The sequence below is a fragment of the Hypoxylon trugodes genome (genome assembly GCF_022578975.1).
Source record: "Hypoxylon trugodes strain CBS 135444 unplaced genomic scaffold F4822scaffold_7, whole genome shotgun sequence".
Lineage (NCBI taxonomy): Eukaryota > Fungi > Ascomycota > Sordariomycetes > Xylariales > Hypoxylaceae > Hypoxylon > Hypoxylon trugodes.
In genome coordinates this window covers 742,642-758,658 of record NW_026250022.1, presented here as the reverse complement: position 1 = coordinate 758,658, position 16,017 = coordinate 742,642, and the positions used below count along the sequence as shown (strand labels likewise).

The 16,017-nt window shown below is 47.6% G+C and overlaps 5 protein-coding genes across 5 annotated transcripts; 1 reads left to right on the top strand and 4 right to left on the bottom strand.

Annotated features, from left to right (window-relative positions):
• Positions 1-2,400: 2,400 nt before the first annotated feature.
• F4822DRAFT_311121 (TMS membrane protein/tumor differentially expressed protein) lies at positions 2,401-4,537 on the bottom strand. The gene is made up of 3 exons (XM_051455329.1): positions 4,152-4,537; positions 4,016-4,095; positions 2,401-3,946 (listed from the first exon to the last, which is right to left on the bottom strand). The coding sequence occupies exons 1-3, from the start codon at positions 4,200-4,202 to the stop codon at positions 2,638-2,640; spliced, it is 1,440 nt and encodes a 479-aa protein (XP_051312053.1). The 5' UTR covers positions 4,203-4,537; the 3' UTR covers positions 2,401-2,637.
• F4822DRAFT_409524 (glycoside hydrolase family 61 protein) lies at positions 4,514-6,096 on the bottom strand. Its single transcript, XM_051458665.1, has 2 exons — positions 4,743-6,096; positions 4,514-4,636 (listed from the first exon to the last, which is right to left on the bottom strand). The coding sequence occupies exon 1, from the start codon at positions 5,629-5,631 to the stop codon at positions 4,873-4,875; it is 759 nt and encodes a 252-aa protein (XP_051312052.1). The 5' UTR covers positions 5,632-6,096; the 3' UTR covers positions 4,514-4,636; positions 4,743-4,872.
• On the bottom strand, positions 6,053-7,534 carry F4822DRAFT_409522 (uncharacterized protein). Its single transcript, XM_051458664.1, has one exon. The coding sequence runs from the start codon at positions 7,181-7,183 to the stop codon at positions 6,461-6,463; it is 723 nt and encodes a 240-aa protein (XP_051312051.1). The 5' UTR covers positions 7,184-7,534; the 3' UTR covers positions 6,053-6,460.
• Positions 7,535-7,706: 172 nt separating this feature from the next.
• F4822DRAFT_409520 (MFS general substrate transporter) lies at positions 7,707-10,377 on the top strand. Its single transcript, XM_051458663.1, has 3 exons — positions 7,707-8,318; positions 8,388-9,385; positions 9,454-10,377. Exons 1-3 carry the CDS (start codon positions 8,235-8,237, stop codon positions 10,070-10,072), a joined length of 1,701 nt encoding a protein of 566 aa, XP_051312050.1. The 5' UTR covers positions 7,707-8,234; the 3' UTR covers positions 10,073-10,377.
• Positions 10,378-11,302: 925 nt separating this feature from the next.
• F4822DRAFT_311048 (PGAP1-domain-containing protein) lies at positions 11,303-15,239 on the bottom strand. The gene is made up of 2 exons (XM_051455327.1): positions 14,438-15,239; positions 11,303-14,380 (listed from the first exon to the last, which is right to left on the bottom strand). The coding sequence occupies exons 1-2, from the start codon at positions 15,020-15,022 to the stop codon at positions 11,543-11,545; spliced, it is 3,423 nt and encodes a 1,140-aa protein (XP_051312049.1). The 5' UTR covers positions 15,023-15,239; the 3' UTR covers positions 11,303-11,542.
• Positions 15,240-16,017: the final 778 nt, after the last annotated feature.

The following is a 16,017-nucleotide window of genomic DNA, read 5'->3' as shown; positions in this document are numbered from 1 at the left end:
CATCATGGTGTCTTCATGAGAGCAGCTGCACATGGCATACGCTAAACTCTCCGGAGTACACGATTAAACGGGGGTGAGTCAACGTTTGCTCTTTCGAGCTGCTCTATAGGTCGAGCATACTGTCTTCGGTTACACTTCAGGTAAACCTAAACTCGTGGAACTGCTTCGGCTTCATTATCGATTTGGGATGTGCGACTGTGGCTTGCATGGTACGCCTCGTCCAATAATCACGCGCCGAATATACAGCGAATATTATTGGTTTTTACGGTAAGGCCTCACGGAGAACAGCGCATCAAAGCTATCACATTTTCCCATCGAAACTTTTATTCCTCGTATCTTCGATTTGACTAACACTATTGCTTATCCCCCGCTTCTTTTCATGCGGTTGATAGATGCTATGTTTGTTTCAATCTCAACCGGTGTGGAGGAGATGGAGGGGAAGAAGCTGAAGGGGTTTACTTTTCGAAAGACACCGGTCTCCGCCCATGGGGCCAGCTTAGCGGGAAACACGGGAAAAAAAGAAAGAAAAGATCATCAGAGTAGCTAAGCTCGTTGTGGGAAGAAAGGGGCGCCACCAAGCAAATCCCCCAGCGGCATAGAACCCATGGGGATATGTCAGGTGAGCAGCCACCGCATCTCATTTCATGCGAGTACCCGTCGATGCCGTCGCGGAAGCTCTCCCACACCCACACACTTCACCCACCGTCCATACCTAAGGAGCAAGGTCCGGGGCCATAACAAATTCTTCGGCATTTTTAGGCCCGCGCCGCGATTGGAGTTTCTTCGAAGTGGCTCTTTGGGGTGTGTGCTTGTTTCTTACGGCTTAGGAGACTATTTTCTTGGCTGGAGAATTTACACCTACGTCAACCCCCTTCACGATCTCCAGTTGTTAGGGCCCGCCGCATCCGATCGCTTAATCTATTTTTTTTCTCGATGGAAATTTACTTAGTAATCGTTTTAGGAGGCCTCTTCCGCTTCGATGTGACATTTTCCACGACGGTCTGTAGAGATTTGCAGCCGTGGCACGCGAAATGGGGACCGGGTTTCTCATCTTGGCAATATACGGGGGCCGAGGCTGGTGCAAATTACTTTGTTTCGACTACCGCTTGTTTACTGCGTACGACGATGAGCAAACAAACCAGACCGGGGTAAATACCAGCGAGCGTTGATTGGAATCCCCCGAGTTTTCTAACTACTTCGCTTCAAGCCAGCACAACAACAATACGGTGTAGCATATGGGGTGATTCATGTCGCTTCCCCTACGCAACGTCATACCTTTGTCACTGGTGTTTTTTTCGATCTTCGCTCTTATGTATGGAAATCTATCACCTGCATTGATATTAATAAGAGATTCTCATTTTCCTCTCGATGAAAAGAGGCGGGAAGATCTTCACCGACAGTCGAAGTACCTTCCCGTGTCCGCCTCGCGCTGAAGTCCAATGAACGAGCGGATGTGTCGCGGTGTATTTTTTTATTTTCTGTCGACCCTGCACTTCTTTCCTTACGTGCCTAAGATAAGCAGCCCCCGTCAAGTTGATTAAATGGTGTCTCAGAGCTACCACTACTTAGGCCTTGCAGAACTGACAGGTCGCATTTGGGCTTGTTTGTGAGCTGGCCTTGTACCTACCTACCTACCTATCTATCTATATATGAAGCTGGACCCCCTGTCGTGGACCACACGCTGTTCAACTCCAGCTGCTAATAATCAATCGATCATAGGCGCGCTTGCAATAGCCCTGCGTATGCTAGCCAGTGAATGATTGAGTAGTTGAGGCGGGTTGTGTGTTGATCAACTGTGCGTCGCGGTCGAGTTACACTAGACCGGTGGCAAACGGTCCAGTGCCTCGCCCTTAATTACAACGCCGATGAGGCTCTTCGGTTCTTGGCTCACGCTGGGGGGTGGTCGCACATGACCACGTTGGACGCTCATTTGTGTTCCTTCCCGATAGTGTACTTACGCAAGTGCTAGTATCTCGGCAGCCTTTTCTTGGTAGCTCAAGATTATAATATTATATTGTCTACCCTTTCCGCTTCCATCGCCATCTCCAGCGTACGGTATCACAGACTTCTGCCGGCAATGGCTAGATTTGTTTCCGAGGCATAATACGTTACGATTCTGTGGAACCTACATGATAACTCCTTCACAGCCCAAGTTGATGTGCACTGGGAGATGAAATAGTATGCCCGAGTTTTCGCTAGCTTCCCTTCCCAATTTTCATTACCATAGGAACGCCCACTAGACAAATAGCGTATTTAAGTATTGAAAAGTGGACTGAAGGACGAAAAGGCGTAAACACTATGAGGAATACCGTTCAATCAAAGAGACAAAGAGCGATCCCTTCAAAAACACCAGGAATATTACACATGGCACATACACACGCGTAAGAAACTATCATAAATGACCTATATCGTAAAGTAACAAAGGAACCGTCTTCTCTCACCACTAAGCTTGACGATCATAGTAGAGTGGTCATTATTCGATATTCTAAGCAGAAGCATATAGGAACTCACATAACACTCAAAACAAATCAAAACCCATAGCCACGACAAATTTAACGAGTATTCAATTAACGCCGCGCAAAAGGCATTCTAGCCACCCTTATTTAACTATACTACCCCCTTTACCACCACTTAAGCTCACTCAAACCGATCGGGCAGCAAAATCGGCGCCACCAACGTCCAAATGTACATACTATAACAAATCCACGCACTCACAATCTTAACCCAACTAGCCCAATACGTCCGTCCCACCGTCGCGAAATTATCACCTTCGGGGAGATTATCCAACCCTTCGACGGTACCCGTAAGCAGCGTGCCAACCCAACACGTAGCAAGGAAGAAAATGATGTGGAAAACGGAGTAGTTGTACTGCGTGTTACTCCTCTCATCATCATGTGGCGTCTTCCCCTTATCATCATCCTCGTCATCATCATCGGAGAGTAAGGCATCGGCGGGTAGACTACCTTCCTCGACAGCTCGCCGCAAGACTTCAGCACGCATTTCCCGGCGCCCGGGTTGTTGCGTCACGAGGTCATGTTCGTCTTCGTCGGCGAGGCGGATGCCGCCGCGGTTGTTACCTAGACCGAGGCTTTGCGTTGCGGCGCGGGTGGTGGTGTATGCGACTGTTAACATGGTGACGATGGCGCCGATGACAACGGATGTTGTGCGTGTTCCTTGCGCGCGGACGAGCGGGTTGCATTGCTTGTCGTCGGGTTCCATGGATACGGCGGACATGGTGAGGTAAGTGCAGTATACCGCGACCATAGCGGCCTGCGCCAGTCCGGCCTTCGGGTTGTATTCTTGGATCGTGGGATGTACGGAAACAAAGGAAATAACAACCCAGAAGAGTAGGTTAATAGTGATGGCTGCTTGGTTCATGGAACAGCCACTTCCGGCGAAGAAGATGTATTGTACAATCGTCATGGCTAAGGAAGCGAAGTACATGCCCAAGGTCGAACCGATAAGTACACCCCTCCAGATCCGCGAATCGGTGTTTTCGATTTGCTCGAGGCAGTACTCGGCCCAATTATGTGCGAGATCGACGAGAAGGATGAGACCGAGAATAAGGAAGAGCATGGCACCAATGAAGGCGATGTAGTTTCCGTAGACTTGGAAAAAGGCATCGGGAATTAGGAAGGACATCACGATGAAGGCGAGCCATGCGATGATCTTGGGACCCCAGAAACCATTTTGTAGAGATGCTCGTGGGTTCTTCGAGGACGCGACACCGAATAAAAGACCAGCGAAGATGAGGTGGAAGAGACCGAGGGCGAAATTGATTCGGTGTACAGCTAACCACCCATAACATTGACCATTGGGGCAATTAATCTTGACGTAGTCTAACATCAGATGTTGTAGTTTTTCGATAGCCCAGGGCGTGAGCATTATCCAGGAGAGAATCGAGTTGACGAGGAGTAGGAGGGCGTAGGCGATACGAGTAGCAACACTTGAATCCTAAGTTAGATCATTTCTTGCGCCGACGATAGTAGGGAATGATAGAATTGGTGTATCTTACCTGTTGCCGCATTTACCACAAGCACTGCATACCATGGAGCATGTAGCTGCACCACAGCAGCTAGCAGCGAAAGACATCAGCTGTTGGGTTGTTAGTTGACGATGCGCTCAAAAAAGTGATGAGGCTGGGAACATACCGTGCCAGCGCTGGGTAATGCCAGCATGGGAATAGATAAGAGCGCTCCCATGTTGGGTGGTGCGTCTTAGGATTGGATTTGGATCCTTTCTTTCCCGCGCTGCGTTGAAGATTAATAGAAGGTGGTTGAGAAGAAGATGAAGAATAGGTGGTGATGTGTTGAGAGTGTTGCCGCCGAGTTGGAGTTGGCGTGACGATTGCGACCAGACGTGAGGTTATGCACGGACCTAGTCCATTCTTGGCATTTGCATTACGTAGTGGTCAGGCGACACACGCAGGAATAGTAAAGTCTATATATAGCGTAACTTCTATTGTAGTAAGGAGCAACTACTTAAACACATTCATCTCGAGTCGTTCTTTCATCTTTATTTTGTATCACACAATGAATGATACAATGGATTTGTCTTTTATCCCAGGTCTATGAGGGCATATTTCGCAGCCAATCAGACTTGTTCATTTTTATGCAAATATACCATTCCCTTTTAGGTTAGTCAACCAGGTAAAATTTAGTGCATTTTATACATGCAGACATGTTTCTTCACTTAATGTCCTAAGACGACTCGACTGGGAGGTGAGCTGAACGATAACACAGGTCGAGACTGCAAAGTTTGTCTCATAAAAATCCATTCATATGTCGCTTAATATTCCTACTATGCAATTCTCTTCCTAAATTCCCTTTCCTTATCACAGGAGTTTCTATTCAATTAATTCCAGTACCCTCTTCAACCAGAGAACAGCGCCGGACCAGGCATGGGGTAGTCCGTAATCGTCGCATACGGGTTGAAATGAATACCAGCATCCGTGTTCTTATACAACGCCGTTCCCAACGCCCCACTCGGCTTCGCGGTACCAGAGCCCGTGATCTTGATATTGAAGCACTGGGGATAGTTCTGAGCACCATTTAACGAGCTCGCGCCGTGAAGCGCGATGATTTCATGTCGCAGAACGTAGTTACCCGGCGCGATTGACTTGGGAATTGTAGTCGTCCATGTGTTGTTGTTGGCGATGAGTTTGGCGCTTGCCCATTGCTGCGAGGAATCGATACCGCTCGCTTGGATCTTAACCCACTTCAACTTCGTCTTGTCGGCTTTGCTGCAGTCCCCGTCGCAGGGCGCGATGTAATCAATGATCGGTCCGTACGGGTGTGGCCATGCGCCTCCTGCCGCTGTACCCCATTGGAACGTCACCGTAGCGCCGGCCTTGATCTCCGTCGTTTCTGAACCCGGGGCGGAGTTCTTGTGGCAGTTGATGTCGGATGTTTGGTAAGCATCCGGGGCCACGAAACCGCTGTCGAGGTTCTCTGCGTACCAGGCGGCGAGAGGGGGGACGGTGCCGCCGTTCTTCTTGTCGTAGTAGTATTGCAATAGGAAACCTGGCTTTTGGACGCCGTCTGCTACGTAGCCGGTGACGTAACCGTGGCCCAGCGTTGTGGTGACGAAGGCACCGAGCAACGTGAGGAGGGAAGCCGTAGAGACTGGCATCGTGACAAGGATATTACAGCAGGTGTACGGCTGCGTTATGAAACCCAAGTGGTAAAGCAAACCTACGACGTTTTAGCGATCAAGGATAGTAAGAAACCATCGTTAGAGTTAGTGACGACCGCGCGTCTTTATGTATCGCAGTCTTCTACACCAATAATTACAAATTGCACGAGATGCAACGCTACTGTCGGGTCCAAGGTACAGTCTGGGGAACAGAAGCGAGAACGTGCTCCAGAAATCCGACCGGTGGGATCTGTCTTTTCTCTCCTAAAAATAATGGCCAGCTGGAATCTCGAGCAATGGTGGTTTCTATTCGTCATTTCAATTTACCAAAAAGGATACTCGGGGGTCAAATCACCGCGTACGGAACTGGGCAAGCCGAAGTCACGTATCCGTCTTAGGGCCGTCCTTGAATAACTACGTATGGCACATGATACGATTACAAATTCCCAAATATTTCTTTCATTATAATTGATCTTGACTCGCTGTTGCGTGTAACAACAAGTACATCAAGTGCGCGTAATGGTAGCTATCACGCATAGATATATCGAAAGTCGCTAAGTGCTTCGGTATATGTATTAGCTACTACTAGTAAAGGTACGCTGTCTCATCTATCAATTCCTTAACTTCGGGTTCGAATGGTAGCATGAGGTAGGTTTTATTGTTTTTGTGATGTATGAACGAGATAGGCGGCGGTATCTGGCTGTTATGAGTTCATCGCATCGTAGTCGATATTCTACTTCATATCGAGTTTAGCGGTGCGATGATAACTATAAGAAGAGGGGAAATGCAATCTGGTATATTGAAATTTTCATCAAATGTTCTCAATTTAAATCTCGACCTTCGTAGATATCGTTTGTTTGTCTCGCTGGGTCGGTGGAGCGTTCAAGGGTGGGTGATCTTGACAATCCCAAGGAAGGTACACGACCCATTGCTCAAATTTGTAGGAGCCTCTTCCACCGGTAGTAATTAAGTCGTATGCAAATTCCCTTGCTTCATCATCCGTCAATCGCACATTTAAATAATTAGTTATATTCGGAAGAATATTTGCTTTCCAGAAACGCGCCTTGACACAGGGGGTACACTTTCTCGGGACTTCTAAATGAGGCTCATCTGGTCCGACATAATTGTGGTTAGGTGGGGTGATAGCGATATTCCGAATCTTTGCGGCCACTGTAGGGTTTATATCCTCTGTCCTGTAGTGAGGTGTTTCGTCTACAATTTGACTCGCGCGACCTAGACCCCAAGGCAATAGGAAGGTATCCCATCGCGAACTAGCATATACCGTGCCAGTTATAGGGGATTCTATTCTTTCCGGGAGTTGTATACGTTCTCGAAGTTCCAACTGAATGTCGTAGAACGCCTTAGCTGCGTGACGACTCTCGTAGCTGGTGGAAAGTAAGGGGCTGACGTATTGTTTGAGAGGCCATAAGTGAAGTGTAGCACCCCAATCTTCCGAAATCCTGATGAAGCGCTCGCACGCTTCCAGGCGCAATGCGTGGTTCCAGATCTTAAGACGTACCTCTGCTGGAAGTTCCGCAAATGAAGGCATGTTGTCGAGAGACTGTTTATATTCGATTTGTTGGTACTGTGAAGTATATGATAAGTGATAGAGGGTTTGTTTGGTTAGGCCTATAGGAAATATTACACGGTCTTAACATAATGATGGCTGAGCTGTGGTGAGTAGAGAAGAGGAAACGGTGAGTAGAGAGTGTGAGTTTTATAGGTCGCCCCCAACGTGTTGAGTCCTTAGGAACTTACCTATTTGAATGCCTTAGGCATTGAATTGCGAGTTGATCTAGGACTTTTACCTACATAATAGATCATCGAGGACTTCTTGTTATTCAATCTAAGAGACATAAATGATGAAAGTAAATGTTAGTACCTAATTAGAGAAGTTAGGTTGTGTAGGGCTACAAGGCGGTCAAGATGCGTGCATAAATAAGCACTGCATAAAGCGGATAGAGTATACAGAGACGTATGAATGTGGATTATTTTAATCCCAAAGATCTCCAGCATGCCGATATGCCGGACCGCACTAACTCAAATGAGGATAGTCGATCCGTTTTATGACCCGAATCGGCAGGGGCTGAAGCGAGATAAGACAGATAAGCACGCAACCTTTTGGCCTGGCCAGGCTGGAAGCGTCCACGGGGTTATTGCGACACTGCGACACCGCGACACCTCAGCCAGCTCAGCAAAGCTCAGCGCCAACCCTCCACTAACTTTAGTCTCACCTATCAATTCTTCCTACTCTTGACCGACGACCGCACTCGATTACCTTTTCATACTCCATTCGTTCCCAATCTTTATGTTCGGCATGCAAAGTACGACATATTAACGACGTAGTCCGTTTGTTTTTTCCGTCCTCGTACGGCTTACCGTCTCATATCGTAACCTCCGATTTTGTCAGCATCTACTTTGATATACCTCTATCTCTCCCTATCTCGCTCATAACTTATCGCCGCTCATAGCCTCATCTTTCATTCTTCGCTTCGCTTCGCTTCTCTTTTCTTTCTCGTTCCTTTTGTTGAACCCCAAGTTGGGGAAAGAGACATGATACCTTAACAACTAATCAAATTCATTTACCTCCCTGTTTAAAAATGACGCTGTCGGATCAAGTCTACAATGCTCGCATCGTGTCGAGCGTTGCCGCGACTATCATCTCTCTAGCTTGTGGTACAAATGTAAGGAACTCCACTTACCTATTTCATTATTAATACATCTTCGACAAGACATCTGATAGCCTGAGCTAGTATGTCTATTCAGCATGGGCTCCCCAATTTGCGGACAAGTTACTCTTGTCTGCTACAGAGAGCAACTTAATCGGAATGGCGGGTAACTTGGGCATGTATTCCATGGGAGTACCCGTAGGTTTATTCGTCGATAGTAAAGGACCTCGGCCTGCCGTTATGGTGGGAGCTTTTCTACTCGGCCTAGGTTACGTTCCGCTTCATCAAGCATACGATGCTGGCCATGGATCCGTCGCTTGGATGTGTTTTGTGTCGTATCTAACCGGCCTCGGCGGTTGTATGGCATTTGCCGCCGCCGTGAAGACTTCGGCTTTAAACTGGCCACACCATCGCGGCACCGCGACCGCATTCCCTCTCGCCGCCTTTGGTCTAAGCGCGTTCTTCTTTTCCCTTATCGGCTCCGTATTATTCCCCGGCAGCCCTAGCAAATTCTTGATGTTGCTTGCATACGGCACTTTCGGATTGACTTTTATCGGATTCTTTTTCCTGCGTGTGCTTCCACCACATTCGCCATACCATGCGGTGCCTGACGCAGAGCCAGGTATCACAGACTCTCGAGAGTTACACCGCACCACGTCGGCCGAATCAAAAGGCCGCGGGAACCCATCTGAACCTGGTATGTCGCCCAACATTACTGACACCAACAATAATACCATCACCACAAAATCCAATAAAACCACCCCAGAAACCTCAAAGCGAGAGGACGAGGCGGGAGATACTCGAAAATCCCCGAATTCCAAAGGACACAGCCCAGCGGTTGAGGCAGACGCCGAGGATGCGGCGTCAGGCACCCGGGACGGTGCCGATGAGACGTCTTCGCTCCTGTCCCAGTCTACCTTGTCCTCCTCCCTGCCAGGTGAAGTCTTAGTGCAGAGCAGTGTTGATATGGATCGTTCTCACCGTGTAGATATTCGTGGCTTCAACCTTCTGAAGAATATCGAGTTCTGGCAGCTGTTTACCATCATGGGCATCCTCTCCGGTATCGGCCTCATGACTATCAAGTGAGTATTCTCCCATTTCGTATATGGTTGGTATGTATATGGCTGATACGTGTGTGCTTGTGTGTTAGTAATATTGGAAACGACGTCACGGCGCTCTGGAAGCACTATGACGATTCTATCGACGACAAGACACTCGTCCTGCGCCAGCAGCTACACGTGTCCATCCTGTCTATCGGTAGCTTCTCTGGCCGCCTACTCAGCGGTGTGGGATCTGACTTCCTCGTTAAGGTCTTACACGCGAGTCGCGTGTGGTGCCTCGTAATCGCCTCGGGTATTTTCTCCATCGCCCAGCTCTGCGCCCTCAACATGACCAACCCTCACCTCCTCGGCTTCGTATCCGGTTTTAGCGGTCTTGGCTATGGTTTCCTGTTTGGCGTATTCCCGTCCATTGTCGCCGAGTCCTTCGGTATCCACGGCTTATCGCAGAACTGGGGCTTCATGACTCTTTCACCCGTTATCAGTAGCAACATCTTCAACCTATTCTACGGAACCGTGTTCGACGGACATTCCGTCGTTGAGAGCGATGGGACTAGGTCCTGCGACGATGGACTTGAGTGCTACCGCGCCGCATACTTTGTTACCCTCGGTGCATGTGGTCTTGGTTTTGTGGTAACCCTCTGGGTTATCTGGCACCAGCGACGAGCTAGACTCGCGGAGTCCGCTGGGAAGAGCATTGCAAGGGAGTAACATGAAGCGATATACTAGTATCATACTATACTATACAATACCATATTATAACATGTATATGTGTAAAGAGTATGTAAGGTGGGAGGGGCAGGCTACCTAATTATCTCACAACGGGTTTGGGGTAAGAGATTTATTCGGAAATCTGCAGGCACGGACATAACTTTACATACATACCATTACCTGATCTCGGTGGCGTTATTTTGTTAAATCTTTTGGGTTAGGGATCAGGTTATATAGAGGAGGGTATGGTACGTGCCTATATAGATAGATTGAGGAAATAGACTTTGGTATGAATCTGACCGTCGAAATCAAGATTTGTGTAATGTCTGAGCTACGTTTGAGATTCTAAACGCCCAGATGGCGCGCAAGAGTTTATGGAGTGTAGTATGAGTCGAAATATTACGTCGTGACGTGTAGCATACGTGTACTTTTGTGATGTTCAATATAAAATCACAGAAAACGAAGCAGATTTAAAATATTCGAACATAGGTATTTATTCATTGGAACTCGGGCTATTCCCGCAGCGCAAGGCGAAGATGGATGGCGTCATCTACGCAATGTGATCTAGCCAGCCAAAGCCAAACCGCACCCATTCGGTTGTTCCTCTTTCTCAGGAACTGAATCCGTTATTACTTCCCTTTGGTCCACCCTTCCATACCCATCCGCACCCCATCAGCCCAAACTCCCTCCTTCGCCAGTTACCCCAGTGAATTCTGGATTCTCCTTTCCCTTCTGTTTAAAATTATAATTAGGTTGTACGTCTGTGAGACGTAAGGTGGATAGTTGGTAGTCAACCATAGGCCGATCTTGAAAGAAAGCCGTATCTATAACCAACCCTTGCCGTTGTATTCCGACCGACCAATCGACCGACCTTTAAGAGGGAAGAATGGGGAAGAAGCCCGCGGCCCCAATTTTGATCTAGGGAGCCAAGAGCTGGGAATAAGTAAGAAAAAACATAAATTTTATACAAGAAGTTCGGATACAGTTGCATAGCCGACTCGAAGGCAAGTTATTCGAAATAAAGTGCTCAACGAATCCTAAGCAGCATCACAAGCTTTGAATGCTAAAAATCCAGACGACCTGCTGTTTGCGACTAGCCAGACCACCATTAATACCAAACTCCAAACCATAATGCAAATGTAGAGCCGTAAAGAAGGGATGCAAAAATCCGATCGCAATGAAAAAGGGAGAAAGGAATCGTTGTCAACGAGTTATGGGCCGATTGGTGACATTTTCTCATATCGGAGAATGCTGATAAGCGGTTGGCAGACGTTCAATATCGTCGGCACGAACAATTGGAGTGTATATACTTCGAAGAACGGTGGGCTCTAATGAGAGCCACGTCGCCGGTTTGTGTTTGTATGTGGTCGGATGACTCGTTAAAATGGAGATCGGGGTATAACTAAATCCCTTCAAGGACGCTCAAGGCCTATCTACAACGTAAAGCGAATAAAAAAGCTCGGCCAATAATCAAGGATTTTTGCCTTGCTTATGGTCTTCGGCTGGCTCGCCATCAAACATAGAACTTATCCCGGAAAGGGACCACGAGTCGGACGTCGAATGAATTGCCACGAGCCAAATTGCAACAATATTCACCAGGTAATGAAGCATGTAGGCATACGATACTCCATAAATAGCGGCGTAAATGGCTATGCCGAAGAATATGACATTTGTTAAATGTCGAAGCCGATTTGTCAGTGGCGGTATCATCTTGCCGGCAGTAAGGGTTTCAACCAAGAGGATGAACGGCAAAATCGACAATACGTTGTGGTGAGACGAGAATGCTGTAAACCAATGTACAGCCAAATTGCGTACCCAGACGACCAAAGTTGGCAAGTTGATCGGCAGGATCCATAACATCAATAAGAAAATGGAATGGGCATAATTGCTGAAATTGGTGCTCGCTAGGGATGTAGTTTCGCGGGCAGATCGTTGAGCTCGAACGGCTGTGCTGAGTTGTACTAGGCATGCGACCACATACGCAAACTGGTATGGGATGAAGGTTGAAACAAGTAAAAGGAGAACTACGGCGGTGATTAATCGCCTCCGTGGCGAGGAAGGTGCGAATGCTGGTGATAAAGCTCGTTTTTTCTCTTGCTGCTGAATAGCCGGTCGGGCGGAAATCCAGCTGTAAATGATACTGAGTAGCCAGGTAAGAACTAGCGCTGTGTAATGGAGACCTATACACACTCCAACACAAATGACGCCGATCAAGGGGATCAGAAACCAGAAGAATGGATCTGAAGTTCCTACCAACAAATCATTTTGCGCGAAGTCAATGGCGGCCGTACTATTTTGCCAAAACCACACACCTTTCGAACCAGCTGAGTTGGACTGGCCCATTGAAAGTGACAGGAGGGTCATGGATAAGAGAAGCATTGGTAATGATCGTCTGAGACAGGAATCTAAGCTCTCGGAGAAGGGAATAAAAACTCCGGTGCTGTCATAAACCTGGAATTGCTTTCGTAACACAAGCGCCACGATAAGCAAAGGGAAGGACGCAAATATCGTACGGTAACGCATATAAAGCTTCCCAAGACTGCCTAAGGTATCGACTGTAATGTGAATGGAAACACTTGAATCGCAGGTCGGATCCGTCCAGAATTGAAGGCTAAGGCCGTCATCGAATTCTCTGGATTTGATAGGCGGGGGTACATAGGGTGAGACACCATGAAGACTAATTTCTACCTCATGAGCATTCACAAAGTATTTTGACTCGTAAGGCTCAGAAAGATACTGTCGCACAAGCGGTGTAAATAGCTCTTCTCGCTCGTTGCATTTCTGACCTTCAATGTTGAGGTTGTATGCTAACAAGCTGCTTTGAACAGAGGGAAGCTTCACTTCAGTAACCATTGGTCGTTTCGATGGGAGATGAAGAGACAAGCCGAAGCTAAGTAAACGTCTGAGGCTGATATTTCGAGTAAACTGAGCATCGGCCTTGTCACTAAATTCAGCGACTACCCACCCAGCTGTTGGAATAGCCGTCTTGTCAATAACCGCAACAAAGTCGAATTCCGAAATATCCTCAATATTATACTCAAGGTATGAAAATGGCGGATTTTGCCATTCGTCCTCTTTGAAAAAAGGGTTCTTCGTGAAACGAGTAGAAGCTGGCAGAGAAACAACGTCGGGCGCGGGGTTTTTGCAGGCAAACTTGGTGGTTTCGCCGGTATCGCCGGATATATCAATATTTGCCGAAAATGGGGGATTGGTCTGTCCAACTTGAGAAGAGTAGAAATTGCAAAATAGGAGCTCAAGATTTCCGTCTTCACCTGGTCGATCTACTTTGCTGTCCGAAAGCAAAGTGAACTTCTTTCCCTCTACGAACTCCTTCGATGGGACTTGCATAAGGTGTGCCTTGGACATCCTGCCCGAACCTAAGCTACGGAGAACAAGGCGCTCCTCTGGAGGAAGAATAGCGGTTGATTCATCATCTAGAGTAAGTAATGTGGATGGCGCTGTTTCCGGTAAAGTTTTCTCGACAAAGCTTTCCAACCCTGTCAAAAATCTCTTTTTGAAGGCTCTCATCCTGTCTGTCCGCGATTTCGTCTGCGATCTTCCGCGATTATCGACCACGTCGTACAGCGCACGCACAATAACCTTTCGGAACTGATCGCACCAAGTAATTGCCTGATGATCCATACTTGTCCAAACAGTTGGAATTGTAGATGTGAAAGCGGTGAAACCATGAGTTTCAGGCACAATAGATTCTAACCCAGCATAATCCGACGGGACCACAGTATCCAAACCACCACTAGCGATGGATACGAGAGTAACCTGGCCCAGAGCATTTTCGGCGGATGACCGTTTCGAATAGGCATGTCTCCAATAGTTGTTTATATCGTTATAGATATTAACAATTTGAGGATCAAACGTGACAGGCGGCCGAGCGTGAGGAGCCGACATGGTGATAATTGTGTTGACAGAGTCGGTTTGATAATTTGGCATTATGAACATTGTCCGGGCCACGACTCCACCCATGGAATGTCCTAATATGATAACCGAAGATGGATCTGGGAGGCTTGGGTCACGCTCCGAAATCTTGGGGTCCAGGTACAGGGAGAGGATGTATCGAATTGCTTCGTTAATATACTCGGCTTGGTCGAGCATCGTCTGGCCGTGAAAAGCAGTAAAATCTTCGTTGAAATCGACTGTAAAGAAATCTAAACTCCGAGCACCCGCGTTTAAAGCCGCCGCATCGTGTTGCACGACATCATGAAAATACCTGGCTGATTCGGAAGCAATGGATCTAACTTGTTTATAGCTACCAGCATTTCCAGGTATAAATAGCACCGGTATACCCTTTATCTATATGTTGAGTTAGTACCAGAAACTCGAAAATACTAATCACGACATTTCCCCTACCTTAGGTCCACTATCAAACCCCTGTTCCCGATATAAATATAATGAATACTTGGTCGCAAAGCGCGTGTGCTCGGTATCGAAATCGTTAAATTTGGCGTATGACGGGCTCATCCAGGACATGCGACATCCTTTGGGGTCGCAGTGTAAGGTAACGGAAGAGTACAGTACTGTAACCATGAGGGCAATGCCAGCAATACTTGTAAACAACGTTAAAAGAGACATCACCCAAGGAGTCCGGAGTCGTGGCTGGTGGGCCCTACGCCTTGAAGATACGGTCTTCTCTCCCTCCATGCTCGGGTAGTCTGGCGATAATGTGGGTGGCGCAAGATGCGAGGCTGCGGCGGCTTTGTCGGTAGACCCATCCCGACTATGAGAAAGTCTCCAATTGATATTACTACTAGGCCTCCGGCTCCTCGCCGACGATGATCTCGTGCCAGAATTATGTGTGCGCTCAGATTGGCGAATATCGTGGGAACGTCGGAGAGAGGAATTTGGGTCGTTCAGCCTCGTCTTTCTCTGAGGGCGCGAGGTCTTGACAGGGACATCGGCGCTGTCATCGGACGACCCCGATGATCGCCTCTGCATGAGGAAGAAGAGGCTCTCGTAAGAGACCTCTTATATCACGAGGATGTAGTCCCAATAAGCTCGACAATGCGACGGTCGTTGGTCTTTTAACAATTTACTAGGGTCGGTTTGGCGTTGGTCATACACTGCGAAACGTCTTGGAAATTTTCCCTTTTCGGTGGAATTCGGTTTAGAGCTGACGAGAGACGTACAACCCAATTCGAGACACGGGCACGACTTGCGCAACGGTAAATTTCTAGCTACCTAGGTTGGTAGGAATTTCGAGGGACCGTCGATCGTATTAAGGAGAGAAGGAGTTCGTAGGTACTCGGAAACTCGAGTCGTCTGCATATGGTTTTTGTGATTTATCAACTTGCAAAATATTTCGAAAACGAACGTCGGACCCTAAGCCACCAATATTGAATTTATCCCGGTGGTGGGTGGAGTATAAAAGGATGTGTGGTGTTGCAAGTGATGTTTTTTTTGGAGTTGAGCAGCTTGAAGGGAGAGGACGGGAATGGGTGGAATTACGGGCGCGGGATGTCTCGAGGAGAATCGGGATGCGATTTGGCAATGCTTCCAATCCTGTAGAGTGCTGGTTTCTAGCGCCTTAGCGCTAGGTTTTGGGGAGCAGTTAGGGGAAAGCTAAGTACATATACCGCATATAATGGGCCCAGTTACGTGCTAGCCTTCCGCTATTTTTTTGTCCATCCCGCAAACTCTTTTAAGATGAGGTACCGGAGGAACTTAGTTACATCAAGTACCATCTAGCCCGCGTGGATCCGTTCTATCCTGGTCATCCTTATCGGACAAGAAACTCAAAGCGGGTCTACACGGGCCAACTCCTGGCTCTTTCCAACTTCTTGTCCAGCAAAATGTCACCATAAATGACGTTAGCTTCTTTAGCTTGGCGTGCATACTGCATGTATCGCATGTATCGTGTTCAATTACCAAGCTTCAGCTACCGACTTGACTAAACCTGCTTAGGTATAAATGATATAGTGATACTATCAGAG

Bases quoted from the DNA above. Each gene is read 5' to 3' on its own strand.
- F4822DRAFT_311121 (XM_051455329.1), bottom strand. From the start codon at position 4,202: ATGGGAGCGCTCTTATCTATTCCCATGCTGGCATTACCCAGCGCTGGC. The intron at 4,096-4,151 runs GTATGTTCCCAG...ACAACCCAACAG, and splicing joins CATTACCCAGCGCTGGCACG to CTGATGTCTTTCGCTGCTAG. The intron at 3,947-4,015 runs GTAAGATACACC...TTAGGATTCAAG, and splicing joins TGTGGTAAATGCGGCAACAG to TGTTGCTACTCGTATCGCCT.
- F4822DRAFT_409524 (XM_051458665.1), bottom strand. From the start codon at position 5,631: ATGCCAGTCTCTACGGCTTCCCTCCTCACGTTGCTCGGTGCCTTCGTC.
- F4822DRAFT_409522 (XM_051458664.1), bottom strand. From the start codon at position 7,183: ATGCCTTCATTTGCGGAACTTCCAGCAGAGGTACGTCTTAAGATCTGG.
- F4822DRAFT_409520 (XM_051458663.1), top strand. From the start codon at position 8,235: ATGACGCTGTCGGATCAAGTCTACAATGCTCGCATCGTGTCGAGCGTT. The intron at 8,319-8,387 runs GTAAGGAACTCC...AGCCTGAGCTAG, and splicing joins CTCTAGCTTGTGGTACAAAT to TATGTCTATTCAGCATGGGC. The intron at 9,386-9,453 runs GTGAGTATTCTC...CTTGTGTGTTAG, and splicing joins ATCGGCCTCATGACTATCAA to TAATATTGGAAACGACGTCA.
- F4822DRAFT_311048 (XM_051455327.1), bottom strand. From the start codon at position 15,022: ATGCAGAGGCGATCATCGGGGTCGTCCGATGACAGCGCCGATGTCCCT. The intron at 14,381-14,437 runs GTAGGGGAAATG...CTCAACATATAG, and splicing joins GGTTTGATAGTGGACCTAAG to ATAAAGGGTATACCGGTGCT.